Source organism: Plectropomus leopardus, chromosome 1 (assembly GCF_026936395.1).
Source record: "Plectropomus leopardus strain MGB_pleo_1.0 chromosome 1, ASM2693639v1, whole genome shotgun sequence".
In the NCBI taxonomy this organism is placed as follows: Eukaryota; Metazoa; Chordata; class Actinopteri; order Perciformes; family Serranidae; genus Plectropomus; species Plectropomus leopardus.
Window position 1 is genome coordinate 710,882 of NC_142176.1, and position 16,619 is coordinate 727,500.

At 43.6% G+C, this 16,619-nt stretch overlaps 2 protein-coding genes across 2 annotated transcripts in view; one reads left to right on the forward strand and one right to left on the reverse strand.

The window, feature by feature from the left end:
• Positions 1-578: 578 nt before the first annotated feature.
• cebpa (CCAAT enhancer binding protein alpha) lies at positions 579-4,226 on the reverse strand. The gene has a single exon (XM_042490062.2). It carries the CDS (start codon positions 4,026-4,028, stop codon positions 3,075-3,077), a length of 954 nt encoding a protein of 317 aa, XP_042345996.1. The 5' UTR covers positions 4,029-4,226; the 3' UTR covers positions 579-3,074.
• A 4,688-nt stretch (positions 4,227-8,914) lies between these two features.
• Positions 8,915-16,619, forward strand: part of cebpg (CCAAT enhancer binding protein gamma) — a 7,769-nt gene continuing 64 nt past the window's right edge. Inside the window, exons 1-2 of the mRNA XM_042490076.2 lie at positions 8,915-9,073; positions 11,907-16,619. The exon at positions 11,907-16,619 is cut by the window's right edge and continues 64 nt beyond it. Of these exons, the coding sequence (XP_042346010.2) occupies positions 12,003-12,485 (483 nt within the window). The 5' untranslated portion in view covers positions 8,915-9,073; positions 11,907-12,002 and the 3' untranslated portion in view covers positions 12,486-16,619. The remainder of the gene's footprint in view (positions 9,074-11,906) is intronic.

The window sequence follows — 16,619 nt, forward strand, 5'->3', positions numbered from 1 at the left end:
TGTTGCAGATTTCAAAGGGTTAAGTTTGACAACTGTTAAAGGACTGGGGTTGTAGTCAAGGACGCAGTAGAAGAAGAAGAAGCTGCAGGTTAAAGATCGATGATCCAAAAAATAATCCAAAATCATCGGCACGACGGGCAGCTGCTGTGATCCCGAAGAGACGGACTGCTCCTTTAAAACACACTGATATTTGATTCTGAGTTCATTTGTCATCTTTAACTATTTAATCCTGAATGTGACTTTAAAATGATCAAATGAATGAATTTTTGATATTAAAGATCAGGACTGTTGTTGGTTAAAAAGAATTAACTTAATTTTGAAAAGTGCAGAGCGATACGAGTGTGTGTGATACTAAAGCGGACTTAAGGGTTAAGTTTGACGGTCCAGCGCTGCAGGCCGACCCGTGATTCTGCAGAATGAAACTGGAGGTTTGTCGGTGTGTGACGGTGCTGTGAGCGCCTCCTATCAGCTGCAGGAGAAATAAAAACACTAAACTTGTGTGTTTGAACGTGATGATGTCAGAGAAGCTTCTGACAAACAAACAGAGAAATCCAAAAAAACACAAAGCAACAGCAGAGTCTGATAAAACAAGCTCTTTTATTATCATAATTCAGATTTTTTGGTATTTTATATATATATTTATTATATATATATTTATATATAGGCTTATTTTACAATTGAGACGTCGTTAACATCGAAACAAACAGGTTTAACATCAGTTTGTAAAAAACAGAAAACAAAAGTGCTTCCTTTTTCCTCCCTGACTCCAACCGTCGAGTTTCTCAACAGAAAGACAGCGAGCATATCAGCGCGAGGTCAAAGGTCATCTCAGAGGATCAGAAGGCACTGTGTGTGTGTGTGTGTGTGTGTGTGTGTGTGTGATAACTCAACAGTGGAAAAGAGGAAGAGACGTGTTGCATAGGAACCCTTTTCACATTTTGTTTTGTTTTTACATATAAATATGAAGAGCGAGGCGTGTTTTCAGATCGATCAGTACCCATAAGTCACTGCGCTTCATGTGACCACTAATAGTGCATAACGACGACAAAAGAGCTGCTCCGCCGCCGCCGTCCTCTGGGAACCACGCATCTCCAAATCTGCAGAGTTTACAGAGAAATTCTCCTCTTTCTCAGCATTTTTAAATCGATGCATCGTGCTGAGCGTTAAACTGCTGCAGGTTTGGAGATTCTCGGTTTTCAGCAGACGGCGACGTGACGAAGCAGGTACCACAGGTTCAATTCCAGTCTTTGCTTTTTTGTATTTTTCACTTTGGCATTTCGGCACCAGACGGCCGATAACTCGATTATCATTCAAACTGACGTGAAAACAACATTTTTAGGGAACTAGGAGAGAGACCCGCCGTGTTTTTGAGCGGGAACACGACGCACGTTTATCAAACAATAGAGATGTTTCTGTTTTTAATGAACTCTACACGGTTCGTATCAGCGCGCTGCAGCTTTTGCACCCTGACACGGTTTGAAAGCATGAAGCAGCAGTTTGTGGAGATGATTTTGGTTCACAGTCGTCACGTCTCAGCACGTAAAAAGTTCAGTTTGACCAAAATGTGCAGCAGACTGAGATCTGCATGAAAGCATCTGAAGTGAGCGGGCTGAATTTAACGTCTCCCTCCTGGTGCACACGTAATATTCTATAATAACGCTCCTTTTCACCCTGCAGCCGTACCGTCACACTGATCTGGGACCTGTGAAGCGTACCACAGAAGAAGAGTCCATAAACAGTTGCACAGAGTCTGTGTCTGTGCAGCTCAGTGCACTTTGCATTCCAGATGATGAGGAGATGACGGAGATGGAAACTGGTATAAAACAAACAAACACATTTGAAACATGCACAACAGGCTGATCTGGGAGCACGTGCCCTACCTTAGCTGCACTGATATGTGAGTGTCGAGCACGCCGTCTAATCTGACAAACTGTACCAGAATCCTGGAAACTGATCGCCTTGAAAAAGGAGAGTTAATATCACTGTCTTAATCTATGTTTACTCCATATCTAACTGTTAAGCTCACCGAAAATTTTAGCTGCATTTGCTTTATTTAGTGATGTTACTGCAACTTAAAAATGACCTATGAAATGACGTCGTTCTTTCTAAGTGTTTGCAACTTCAGTAAATCGAGTTACTCTGATTTAACGTGATCATCACTGAGAGGATTTTGCCGATAACGAAATTTGGAGATCTGCCAGCTCTGTTTGCTTAACATGTTGAAGAAAATATGATTGATTAGTTTGTAACCAGCAGAATACTGACAGAAATACTGAAGTTGCTAAAACTTGCAAAGATTGATTCAACTGAACTTGTTATTTTTAAGTTGCAACAACTTTGAAAAATTCCATAAAAGTGACTTAATTTTAAGTGAACTTAACAATCACATATAAAGCAAACATAAATTAGGACTAATAGTCATACTTACTCACATTTTTCGAGGTTTCTTGGATCTCTTTGAGTCAAATGAAGGTGTCAGATTTCACTGTGCTCAGTCTGAAGGGAACAATAAGGCACAAAAACAACCAGTCCTCTGTGTGTGTGGAACCAGCTTATCGGCTTTTGCACAAAAGTTTGAAAGAAGGCACATGAACACTGCAAAAAGATGACCGTGTCTCTCAGTCCACAGGACGCTGTCAGAGCAGGTGAGACACCTGTCCCACTCACCTGTCCCCACTCCAGATGTCTCATCTGACACTTTTTCTGCAACATTTAAAGTCCAGCAGTCTGTCTGTGTGTGAGAGAGAGTGTGTGTGTGTGTGTGTGTGTGTGTGTGTGTGTGTGTGTTTCAGCTCTGTGGCTGCAAAGTTTCCTGTTTTACATAAAAACTCAGAAAAGTTCAGTTTGTCAGTTTGTCTGCAATTTTTTTTTTCTGAAAATATTTTTTTGATGAGAGTTGAAGACAAAATGATTGGATGTTTTTGCAGTGAACACCTCAGCTGCCTCAGTGTCCTCACAGCTCTCTGTCCGTCCACACATCAAGAGAATAAATCCAGCAGTACTCCAGTCCATCTCCAGTCTGACTCCAGTCCGTCTGTAGTGCCGGTCTCGGTCCGGCCCGGCTCAGTAGTCTCTCAGCTGCCCATGGGTTTGAAGGATCCGTCTGGCAGCTGTCTGAAGATGCCCCGTAACGTGTCCAGCTCGCGGGTCAGGTGCTCGACCCTCCGCCTCAGTCTGTCGTTGTCGGTGGTGAGCTCCACCACCTTCTGCTGCGTCTCCATGTTCCGCAGCTTGGCCTTGTCCCGGCTCTTGCGCACGGCCACGTTGTTGCGCTCGCGCCTCAGCCGGTACTCCGGGCTGTTCTTGTCTACGTTCTTCTTGCTCTTCCCGCCGCCGCCACCGCGCTGCTGCTCCAGCAGCTTCAGGCCGCCCTGTTGCGCGTGCTGCGGGTGGTGGTGCGCGTGGTGGTGGTGCTGGTGCGGGCTGGGCACCGGGGTCGGCGGGGGGGTCGGGTGTCCCGGCTGGAGGTGCATGGTGGTCTGCGCGCAGTGCGCGATCTGGTACTGAAGGTGCGGCATCTGCTGCTGCTGCTGCTGCTGCTGCTGGGAATGCTGGGAATGCTGGGAGTACTGTTGGGAGTGCGCGTGCGGGTGGTGGTAGGTGGGGGGCATGCCCGCGTTCATGTCCTCGTCGTCCCGGGGCTCCTGCTTGATGGCCACCGGGCGGATGCGCGGCTCGTAGAGCGGCTCCAGCTTGGACTCCATGTAGGAGGACATGTAGTGGTGCTGGGGCCCCGGGGGCCCCGGGCCGCACGGCACCGACTCGTACTCTCCGTTCATGATCTTGAGCTTGTCCTGCCGGGAGCTGTGGTGGAACAGGTCCGCAAGGAAGTCGTCGTTGAAGGCCGACGGGTCGATGTAGGCGCTCAGGTCGATGGACGTCTCGCTGTCTCCGATCTCACCGCCGAGGTCTGCCGGGTCTCTGTAGCCGGAGGAGGGCTGCTGGCCGTGGGTCAGGCTGCTCATCAGGGGCCGGGGCGCCACCTCGTACAGGTTCGACAGCTCCATGGAGAACCTAAAGCCGGGCATGCATGGCGAGGAGCTCCGAGAATCCAGTTTGGACAAAGTCTGCGTCAGTGTCAGGTCCTCGGGTGAGAGGGGGGCTACAGACCTGCACACATCAAGTTCTGTGAGTGTCACAGGTTCGATTTCTGCACAGAGAGAAGCGGAGAGAAGCTGCGGGGTGTCGGTGAGACTCCTCCTGCTCAGTAAACTCTGAGCTGTCAAACTGCGTTTATATAGCAGGAGTGAGTGGGCGGGCACACACACACACACACACACACACACACACACACACGGTCCTGGATTTAACCCACTGTTCCCGCACAGAAACATTTAAGGAGGAAAACCAGAATGAAATGTACATTACGCGCCGCGTTCAGCCCCTCGCTCCGACCTCCATTAAGATAGAATCTAATTTTACTCGTATTTCGGGATTTTCATCACACTGGAGAACACGCGCAAAAATATTCTGTGCCTCTGCAAGAGCACGAGCCAGTCTGCGATTCGGCTAAAGTCAAACGCTCCAAACATCACTTTTCTTTGATTTAAACACACTCCTGTGAGTCCTCTGCCTCTGGCGCGCTCCTCTGAAACGCTCCGCGCGGCTCCACTGTGACACGATTTCAGTTGAAGCTTTAGTTTTACAGACAGAGACATTAAAGAGACACTTCTGTGGACGCAGTTTGGTGTTGGTCTCTGCGCAGAGGGAGCGGCGCGGTTCAAAGTGAGGAGTGATTACGGTGCGCCAGGTTATTAAGTTTATGATACCACTGCTGAACCTGTGAATCACTGACAGGACGGAGCTCTGCAGACTTTAACCAAAAACTCGCTCACCTGAAGAGCGCGAGGGCGCAGCGAGCATTCAGACGCTTTCAAAGATATTCTGATCAGTTCTGGTTTTGAGCGTCAGGCGTGTTCATTCAAAAGTCTCTTAACAGCACATTAACTAAACACTAAAACATGAAACATAAAACATGCAAAAAAGACACCTTTTTAAAAAACATATGTTTAGTTGTATGACTTTTTCTTATTTTATGAAAAACAAAACTTATTATAGTCTATTTTGATTTTAAAAAGACATTAGTTAATAAACATTATGTCGCTAAAATTATGAGATGTATTCAGATTGAACATATAAACGCACTTTTAATTTAAGTATTTACATGTTTTCTGCTGCTCTCATGTAAAGATGTTTTTTGGTGGTTTTTATTGGAGTGATGGTTTCTGACCGAGGTGCATCAAAGGAGCGGGGTTACCGGGGGTCTGTGCGGGGGTACCGGGGGTCTGTGCGGGGGTACCGGGGGTCTGTGCGGGGGTACCGGGGGTCTGTGGAGGGGGGGGCTCGGGTCGGAGACGGTTCAGCTGAGGGCTCCGGGGTTCAGGTTCAGGATAAACCGTTTGTGCAGAGGGAAGAAGCGGACTGGAGCTCCCTCTGTCGACTCAACACTGACACCTGATCTCTTCTGTGGAACTGCCATTTTTCTGATCTGTCGGTGATTTCTTTATTTATTTCCTGCAGGAAATTAATTCAGTTTTATTTTCTTTTTAATTTTATTTCCCCTCCGTTGCTTTATGACAAATATGTTGTTTTCCATAATTTTCTTTATTCTGTCCATTTTTTTCTGTCTTGTCCTGAATCAAAGTGTAGATTTCAGGAAGTGTTGTTGGATTCAGCAGCGTGTAAACTAAAGTCAGCGGGTTTTTGAATGAGATTCATTGAGGACGTTAATCCTTGAGGAGCTTCTGGGGTTTATTTCAGGTGATTCCAGGCATCCTTGGGCTATTGCTCCATACGAAGGTCATTCAGATCCTTGATGAGTTTAAGATCCTGGAGATGTGAAGTGTCTTTTTGTAGATTCAAGGAAATTACAAGATTTTGTTGAGGAAATTATGGTAATTAAGATTTTTTATTGATCCTGAATATGGTTCAAGGAGTCCTGTAAGAGGTCATTCAGATCCTTGAGGAGTTTTCTTTAAGATCCTGGAGAGTCAAAAAGAGTCAAATGGTGCTTGAGGATATTTTAATGATCCTGAATATGGTTCCAGGGGTCCTTGAATAGGTTTCTAAGGCTCCATAAGGAAGTCATGCAGATCCTTGAGGAGTTTTGGATCTTGGAGATGTAACAGATCTTTTAGTAGATTCAAGGTTTTCAAGGAAACGCCTGTCAGGACTGTATGCAGTACACAGTGTACTGTGGTGTGTACTGTCAGTACTGTATGCAGTACACAGTGTACTGTGGTGTGTACTGTCAGTACTGTATGCAGTGTGTACTGCAGTGTGTACTGCAGTGTGTACTGCAGTGTGTACTGTAGTGTGTACTGTAGTGTGTACTGTGCGTCCTGAGCTGGTTTGACTTGGCTCACAGTCAGGGTGGATGACTCAGGCAGGGCGAGGTGGACATGTTGACCTTTGACCTCTCTGCTCACGCTCTCTCCGACTCCGTGCACCCAGCAGCTTCCTGTGTTTGTATCGTTTGTCTTTGTCCTTTTGTAAATAAATGTTTTCGTCTTGCATCCGTCCTGCTGCGTGTGTCCTCTCTTATGTTCGACAGCCGTAACACTTTAATCATCACGGCCCCGGGAGGCTTCATACGTCATAGATGAGTTTTGAAACAATAAATTCACAGATAAAAAAGCAGCCATCTCTCTTGTGCATTAGTGCATGTGTGTAATGTGTATGCAGAGCCCTGTAGTGCCGTCTATTGGCGTATCTATGGCAACATAAAGGACACACGGAAACATGAGGACAGAGACGTTAACGACATTTGAAACATACGTTTAAATACGTAAACATGCATTCATTTTCGTACACAAAGGGCGAATACATGAGGTCGATATTCAAACATTTAACCTGCAGAAAGAAAAACGTAAAAATCATTTTGACGCAGACGTGTCCGTCAGTCCGCCGTCTTCAGTCTGTGAAAACAGTTTTTTTAATGTCCTCTGATGACATCACTGTGATGTCATTTACAAACAAAATAACCAAATATATTTTTCACCATCAGTTTATTGACACAGTTTCCATGATTTATGACATTTCTGCTGCGACTCGACAACTCGGGGATCAATGAAATTTCACAATTTCCCACTCATGATTTCGACTTTGAAGGGCCGTCTGAGTGCTTGGAACTCGAAAATACGATATTTATGAGGAGCACGTGAAGGCAGCATATAAGCAATCTTATATTAAAACAGTTATATGTTTCCAGATTCATCCTCATTTATATGTTCAGATCACAGCAAGTTCACTTGAAATGACAAAATATTATTTTTATCACCATGACGTCAGCAAACACCACCACAAACCAAAATTCAGTTGACAGTTTTACAGTTTTTACTGGAAGAGCAGCTGTCACTCTAACAGCAGCTACTACATGAACACGGTCATGATTTCTCACATTTAAACTAAACCAGAAGCCTCTGGATTTAAATTTAGAAATAATAAAAATATTAATGTCATTATTTTGACTTGTTTGTGATGTGTGTGTGTGTGTGTGTGTGTGTGTGTGTGTGTGTGTTTTGTAACTGTCCTTTAAGTTGTTGACTTTTTCCTCCTCATGTTAAAAGTTTATCATGTTTTTTTTAACATAAAGTATTTCAAATATGTATTCTTGGTACAAAAGCACAAGTTATCATAATGTTACTCGATAGCAGAAAAACTTTGAAAATAGTTTATAGGCTACTATTTATTTGATTTTACTTTTATTATTTTATATTCATATTAATTTTTTTAATTTTTTTTATTTTTGCTGTAAAACACTTTGGTCAACTCTGTTGTTGTTAAGTGTGCTTTATAAATGAATTTGGAATGGATTTTTACCTGAAATGTTTATTACTATTATTGTATTATGACTTTATGCTTTTATTATTATTATTATTATTATTATTATTGTTGATATTTGTATTAATAATGATAATTAAAAATAGGTATCTTTTTTTATTATTGTTTCTATTAATATTACTATGATTCTTTAATTTTTAAAAGATTTTGTTGATTTTGTTTTTCTTCTTGCACACAAACACACACAATCATGCAAATAATCGTGGGTGTCATAGTTGACAAATTCTCCCAAATTTATTTGGCATGTTCTATACATGTGTATCATGTAAAAAAAATAAAAATAAAAAATAAAAATGAATATACTAGTATTTTTTTAATTGTATTTACAAACAGAAAAATAAATACAAAACATTCATGCCAGGGATACAATGTTCACAGTATGTATAAAACAAATATTATATATTTCACAGTTGGAGTCAATGAGAAACTTCTTAAAGATGAGGTTCATTGTTTTTATGCCTTTTATCGTGGTAGCATATTGGTGCAGTTTTTGTAGGAAATTTTCAAATTTTGGCTTGGAGTCTGTCCCTTCATCAAAATCAGCTGAACAAGAAAGAGTCCTTGTCCTCCACGCTGCCTCCAAAATAAATAAAAATGTCTTTCCTGTAAACTTATCATTTGTCCCGCTGCTCTCCTGATGTAATGCTCAGCATCAATCTAAAATATTTTAGTACATTGATGAAATAAACGGTGGATTGTTCCTTCTTGAGGTCACAGGAAGGTTTAATGTTATTGTAAACCTTTAGGTGTTGGTTTTGTTGGGTGGATTTTATGTAAAATGTGAAATGATTCATGTATAATTTTGAATAATTACCAGTCTAAATATAAAGCGAGTAATAATACATTTTGGGTGTGATTAAATGTCGTCATTCAGGGATGAAGTCATGCATGTTTGAACTAATTTGACCATCCTCATATTACATAAACAAAACCAACAGAAAACAACGGGGCTCCTGTTGGTCCAACCGGCTGTCAATCACTAGCTGCATTGCATCACTCTGCGGCACGCTCGCTCGTGATTGGCCAGCCGCTCGCTCCGCTGCCTCCTCCCGGCCTGTGATTGGCTGAGCGCGGACATTGCCGTACATGGTAAAAGAGATTTCGCAATCCTCTCCTCTCCATGTTCCAAACAAAAACACTCCGAGCTCTCACCGACGGGATTAAACTCACTCTTTCTGCGGAAACTTTGTCTTCTTTGACGGATGGTTGAGTCCGCCGCCGCCCCGGGAAGGTAACGTGTGATTTTAACTGTTTTAATGTCGGGAAAACAGCGCGAAAAGGGAGGTTTGGGGGCTGGTTAGCATCGGGAGCTAACTAGCTGGCTAGCTGCCCGGCTACACGGGCAGTGAAGGAGCTCAGGAAAGTCAAAATGTACTTAAGAGTGTGTTCAGAGACAAAAACACACAAATCATCGTCTGTTCTCAGAGTGTTGAAGCTTAGTGTCGAGTGGCAGGTCCGTGACTCGTCCGTCGGCTGCTCACAGCGAAGTAAAAGTTGATAAAAAGTGATTGGAAACGTAAATTTGTGGGACTTTGAGGAGACTCTGCGGTATTTATGAGCCGTGTCTTTGTTTTCTGTGGTGTTTTGGTGTTTTTGAAACATTCGTGAAGTCCGGTAAAAGCTGAGATTTGCGTTTATCCCCGCATGACTCCGGAGTTCCCCTCTCTGGGCACAAAGAGAGCCGATGATGATGCAACAGCAGGCAACAGTGCGTGTTTCACCCGGAGCGCTTTCCGCTGCGCACACAGCTGACTGGCTGCATGGCAACGCGCCGACCAATCAGAGCACAGCTGCTAATTGAATAATAATCCCGCCAATCAGAGCAGAGCTGCTAATTGACCGTATAGAATAATAATCCGACCAATCATCATGTAGGAGGCTCTGCAGCTCACAGACAGCAGCAGAGTATTAACCCTTTAGAGACTGTTTGTCTCATTTTAGTCTCTTTTCCTTCTTCCTGTTGTGATAACTGTGTGTGTGTTGATGCATGTGTCCTAAATGTAGTCCAGATTGTGTATTTGAGTGTAATCAGTGAATTTGCAGCTCAGCTCCTACAATAAGTCTAAAATACACTGTGGAAACTAAATAGTTACATTCAGACTGTTCAGGTCCAAAAATGCTCCATTGAAACCCATTCAAACTGACATTTTTGATCCCACAGCCATCAGAGCAGAAAAACAGGACTTGTATTATTTCTGGGTGTCATTCTGGGCTTTTGACTCTGAATTTGTCATTTTGACTATTTTCCACCTGATGAGGTCATTTTGACCATATTCGGCATATGGAGGAAATACATGCTATTTCCACTAGGTGACCTGTGACTGATGTCGGTTTAAAATATTAATTCAATGAAAATAGAAAATCATGTTATTGTATGATACCTTTTTAAAGTGTGAGTAATATGAGGTGGGCTCTACCTTAAGAAAATGTTTTTTTTTAAATAGTGTAACATCTTATTGTTTAAAAGAATTATAAATACAGTTTTATGGAGAATATCTAATACTATTTTCCAGGTCACCTTTTAGAAATGTTCAGTGTTTTGTGGGACATTTCCTGCCAACTTGCTCATTGTGTTTTTAAAAGAAATCAGGTTTTTGTCAGGTTTCAGAGGTTTAGTGCTCGTAAAAATGTGTCTTAATGCAGCACAAGAAACTGATGTTGGTCCGGACGTTAAAGGGTAAATGAGGTATTTCGGCCTGACAGCAGTACTGATGCTGATGGCGGGCTCGCTGCCACAGAGAGGTGGGTGTCAGCCCGCAGCAGCGGGGCACATGAATCCTGACTGACGGATTGAGGTCAGCCGAGACTCTGCGGGCCGACTGCACATCTACAGACGCGTTTTTGGGTTCGTCTGTGGGAAGCTGTGGAGGCTGGAGAGGACGCGCTGTCGTGTGCTCACTTTCATAAAATGCTGCTAGAGCTCAGAGGTTCAGGACGAGGAGCGTGTCGGCGCTCACTCAGATGACTCGGATCGGGATCGGGGCCCAAAAAAAACCCCGGGGAAACCCCTCTGTGCACGCTGAACGGCATCCACCAGCCGTCATGTGACCTGAGTGATGAAATGATTTACAGTCGCAGAAGAGCTGCAATAAGAGACCTCCCCCTCGAGCCCGACCCATTTATCACATATATTTAACATATTCATATTTAACAGCATATCGGCATCGGCGTAGATTTTTTTCCGATACGCACCGATAAGAAAACGTTTTTACAGAACAAATGATGCAGAAAACGCTGCTCGGTGGTTCAGAAACGGTCAATAACTGACTGATACTGAAGAGTACTGATGTTTGATTAATGTATTTAGAGCATACAGTACTAAGATAAGATAAGATAAGATACGATAATCCTTTATTAGTCCCACAGTGGGGAAATTTCCAACATACTGACATGTATTTTAGTTTCATCCTCTTTATTTGAAAGGTCAGTGAAGACTGATGCTGAACACGCAGGGCAGATGTTTGGTTATTTATTGCTGTTTGTGTGTGATGTTCAATAAGTTAATTGTTAAGTAAAAGTGGTTTGTTTAAGAAAGCAGATGCAGAGTACTTTTGCATATCGGTGCAAAAAAACTCACTATATCAGTAATCTGTGAATTTCACTGAAATATTGGTAATGGTCTCTCATATCAAATTCAACATTTTTATTAATCACAGCAATTTTAAAAATTACTTTAGAAATTACTTTATTTACCATTTGGAAGAGAAAAATAAGATTTCTACAATAAGATTTCAAGATTTCTTATGTGTAAAAATCCATAAATTAAATCAATAAGATTATATATTAGAAAACCTACACTTAAGAAAATCATAATTTGTTTTCTTTCGATTTATGGGCAGGTGAAATATCTTTTTGTGTCAACATCTTAATATTTGTGCCAAAAACCTTGTTTCCAAATTCATTAAACTCTGTGGTCTATGTAAGAAATCACTCAGTCTGTTTCCATGGTGATACAAAAAAGTGAATTATTGTGTCAGTGCCTCTAAAACTGGAATTTTAGATAATCAGACGGATCGATAATGACAGTAACTGTTGGTGATTTTATCGTTGTTGTCGTCCTCCAGGCGTCTCTGAGGCGAAGAATCTGCTGCTTCCTGTCACTGATTCATCTGCACACCTGAGGAGACTCAGACATCAGCACCTGAAGGCAGCACATCCAAATGAGCCGGCCGTCGCAGCCGAAACTAACCACATCTGACCACAACGGCGTGAGCGTCATCCAGAGTCAGGCCCACGCCGCTTCCTCCTCGGCCGTAGCCCGAGCGCAGCAGGTCCCCCAGCTCGTCCCCGCAGGCCCGTCAGCCGGAGGCGGTAAGGCCCTCCCCCCCAGCAAGATGAAGAAGCCCCCCGCAGACAAGGACAGCGACGAGTACCGCCAGCGCCGCGAGCGCAACAACCTGGCGGTGAAGAAGAGCCGCATGCGCAGCAAGCAGAAGGCGATGGACACGCAGCAGCGCGTCAACGAGCTGAAGGAGGAGAACGAGCGGCTGGAGGCCAAAATCAAACTGCTGAGCAAAGAGCTGAGCGTGCTCAAAGACCTCTTCCTGGAGCACGCGCACAACCTCGCAGACAACGTGCAGCCGCCCGCCGGCGCAGAGGGCTCCAGCCCCGCCCCCAACAACACCGCCGCCAACGGGCAGTGAGGAGGGGGGGCGGGGCCACAGGGACGTTTGACCACAGTTCGCCCGCCGCAGCTTTTCTGGAAACTTCTGTCACTCGGGAAACCTGAACTCACACCTTCTTCTTCTCCTTTCTGCTTTTTTGTTTTTTATATTTAATCTGTTTAAGCTCCTCCCCCACGCCAAAACGTTTCCCACAGTCCTCCGGGGAAAGTTCCATCGTTATCGCAGAAGTCGTGAAAATGAAACCATGAGGAGTTTTTGGACGTCTGCAGAATGAACGACTCAGAGGTCTGAAAGTGGAAACCAGTCCCGGTCTTTCTCAGGCGGTCTGCGTTTTAACGTGAGAGTGTCGTGGAAAAGTTTGAACAGACTCTGACATCACGTATGGTGAACGGTCACGTGTTATTGATCGATGGATTGACTGATCGGTGGACGTGAGGAGCTCCTACAAACTGAGACGTGGTCCAGTCAGAGAAACCGGACCTGCAGGCGTCTGTAGGATACAAACGCACACTTCCTGTCGGCTCCCGTAAACCCGGCGGCGTGACGCTTGACTCGCTCTCCGCCGCCGCAGGATGAAGATGTATATGGTTGAATTCCCTTTTTTAGGATGTGTATTTTTTTCTTTTGAGAAAAGAGTTTTTGAGGTGGTTTGTTCACTACATGTCGATGTTTCAGCAGCGAGTCTGAATTTAAACTGAAAACACCTTTTTCACTCTGCGGAGCGGAAACGCACGAGGCGAAACCGCTCAGTCGCACTCTGTTCGAGACGCCGCGAGAGAACAGAATCCTCCGCAGCAGCCGGCTGAATTCACCGAGTGTTTGAGTCCGAGTCGGTCAGTCGAGTCTTTCCTGCAGAGAGGAAACAACCTGGGTCGGCCGTCACGTTTGTGAGTCGCTGCAGGCCTCATATTTTAACACAGTACAACGTTGTGTTTTTTGCAGAATGCTGACTAATGCAATAAATTTAAATTTCTTACTGTTTTTCAACTGCAAATTAAGGACAAACTTTGTCAGCATCTGTTTTATCAAATAAGATCATTTTTATTTTCATTTTTTATTGCAGCAGCATGCATCCAGTGGACTGAAAAAGCTTTTTTTTATTCGTCGGCTAAAAAAAGTTTAATTTGTATTTGCCACATCATTCATTTCTAATATTTTTTAAAAACGACTTTGCCTTCGTGTATAGATACAATATCTCCACCCAAAATATTGCGATTCTGTGTTATATTGACCTTTTGCTCAGCTCTGGCCGATAGGTGTGCAGGTGAGCTCACCTGCCTCGACAAAACTTTGCAGTTTAAACATAATTAATTAAAAGAGAAACGACGGAGCCGAACACGGAAACACTGTCAAACAACACCAGAAAAATGTGTGTAAAACATTTACATTTCTACCAGAATTTGGATTTTCCATCGAGGTTGAGGAAATACAAATTTATTAAATACGCAGCGCTTCGTTATCTGTTCGCGATGGAAGTTTTAAAGAAGCAAAGAAACAAGTTTCTAAGATGCAGGCAGTTCAGCACGGAATCAGCGTTCTCAAAAATCAGCCGTGAATCTGCATTTTTAGGACACGTTGAGCGTTTTATGGTCGGACTGAAGCGACAGCAGACGAGTTTCCATCACAGTCGTTCAAAACTTCAGCGATATTTAGTAAATGTTGACAAAACTCGACGTGGAGCTGACCGTGTTTCCACCGCGTGATGTCATGTGACATCTCCTCTGGTGATAACATCCAAGTAACCATGGCGATGGATGTTCACAACATCAGCAGCTTTATTTCACGTAGGCGTGTTACGGAGCCACGATGGAAAGGCGAGCTGCTGTGCTTCTGTCGCGTGGGGAGGCAGGTGTGTGTGGCCTCGGGTGTGTGTGGCCTCGGGTGTGTGTGGCCTCGGGTGTGACGCTCTGCGTGTCACAGAGGTGACGTGTGGGCGGAGACGCTGCAGCAGCTTTTCTTGTTTTTTCAGATCTCTTGTTCTGGAGTTCGGTCACATGCTCCCGTCGAGGGTTAACCCTCCACATTTACCGGTTCTCTCAGTTTGAAAAGCTCGTGTCTCTTCTGACGTCACGCCGTCCTCAAGCAGCGCCGTAGCCGTCAGTTCCTGATCGATCTGTCTCTGCAGTCTGAAGTGAATCTTCAGTCGAATAATTCATCTGAAATGAAAAATCAATAATCAGAATAGCTGCTGATCTGATCGACTTGTCAATAATTGAATGTTTCATTTGCTTCTTATTGTTTGAAAACAGAAACACTTAAACGATGACTGATTGGTTTTGTCTTTAAAAATGGGAAAACTAAAATGTTTTAGTTGCAGAAATGACTCGTTATTGTTTACATTTCTGTCCTTTGATTATTAACCCTTAAAAAACTGAGCAATTTGGCCTGATTTCTTTCAGAAACACAGCAAGTGACGAGCTTCAAGATAATACCTGAAATCTAACTGAAAAACCAAAAAATGTTTAAAGAAAAAGATAAAAGAATAAATAAATAAATAGATAAAAAGGTTAATAATCATTTTAAAAAAATGTTTTCACTTTTTCTTACAAATTTTCAGGTCTGTTTTCTCGCAGTTTTTCGGGACGTTTCTTGGCGAGCTCCTCTTTGCCTTTTTCACCACGTTTTGAGAAAGAAATCAAACCAGTTTGCTGAAGTTTTGAACATTTGAATTCATTTGGAAGGCGTCAACGTAGCGCAAAAAACTTTTTTTCAAGGTTTTAAAGGGTTAATACAAGCTGTTTCCTTTTTGGTAAAACTGGACACAAATACGACAGTGAGACCCAGGTTGTGTTTAGAAAATCATTTTAAATATAGAGATGTGAAATTCTGTCAGTGTATGTTCCCGCCCTCCAACGCTCACCTCCACCTGTGTGTGTGTGTGTGTGTGTGTGTGTGTGTGTGTGTGTGTGTGTGTGTGTGTGTGTGTGTGCGTGCGTGCGTGTGGGCGTGTGTGGGCGGAGCCAGACGCCTCACATGTATCAGACAGTTGATGGCGAGCCGCAGCTTTAATTAGATCCAGTCTAAAACGGGCCGGGTCGTCTCTGAGGTCTGAGCAGATGTGGGCAGATGTGGAGAGGGGGCGGGGCCGCAGCGTGTTGTTGTCAAACTTTATAATTATGAGCTTTGTTTGGGCGTGGAGCGTTTGTCTGTCAGGAGCTTCACCTCCCTGCAGGAATGTTGTCTGTCTGAGTCCTGCTGCTCCGGAGCCGCTCAGCCCACCAGCGTTCCCACAGCGTTCCCACAGCGTTCCCACAGCGTTCCCCCAGCGTTCCCACAGCGTTCCCACAGCGTTCTGGTCATTTGCACTTATGTTAAAAGTCTCTGAGAGGACAGGTTGTCATATCTGCCTTTTATCATTTTACAGCCTTCAGTCTTCAGTGAGACATTTTCCAAAATCATAAAAGTGCGTGTTGTGTTGATAAATAAGAAACTAAAATCCTGTTTTTAAAGTTTTCACTGATTTTCACAGAATATTGTGCAGCATCGATCATCATGCAGATTCGTGTTCTGACCTCCGGTCTGAATCATTCACACTTTCTCTCAGTGAAATGAAGTTTGTTTCACTTCAGAAGGAAATGTTTGAAGTCCTGTGTTCATGTTTTCTTCAGAAATCCCCAAAAGTTTTTAAAGAAAAAAATTAGCTGAAAATGTTTTGTAAGAAACAAAAAACATTTTTTCTTTGAAAATCACCAAAAACAATTTAAAGAAAATCAGCTTTTCTTTCAAAATCCAAAACATTTTTTACGTGGAAAATCACCTTTTTTTCTTTTACAATCCCCAACAACTACAAAAACCCTAAAGCCCAGTAATTTGACCCCTTTGGATTGGCCTTTTTTCCCTCATAGTCCTGCAGATTTATTGGTAAAATGTGTATGAAGCCCGCTCACGTGATGGAACGTTGTGGGAACGTTGTGGGAACGTTGTCCGCTCGCTGGCTGAGCCGCCTGGTCGAGCTCGGCCTTCATCTTTTTCACTTTTCTATGGTTGTTTTTTTGTACGTTTCTTTAAATCTCAGCATGTTTGTAGAGAAGTCTTTGCATGAGCAGCGTGCACTCGGATGAGTGGATAAGGAAACCGAAATAACGCCGCGGTGTGTCGGGATGTTTGTTCTGCTTCGTCTGAATGTTGCTGGGCAGCATTTCTCTGTCAGCT

Bases quoted from the DNA above. Each gene is read 5' to 3' on its own strand.
- cebpa (XM_042490062.2), bottom strand. From the start codon at position 4,028: ATGCCCGGCTTTAGGTTCTCCATGGAGCTGTCGAACCTGTACGAGGTG.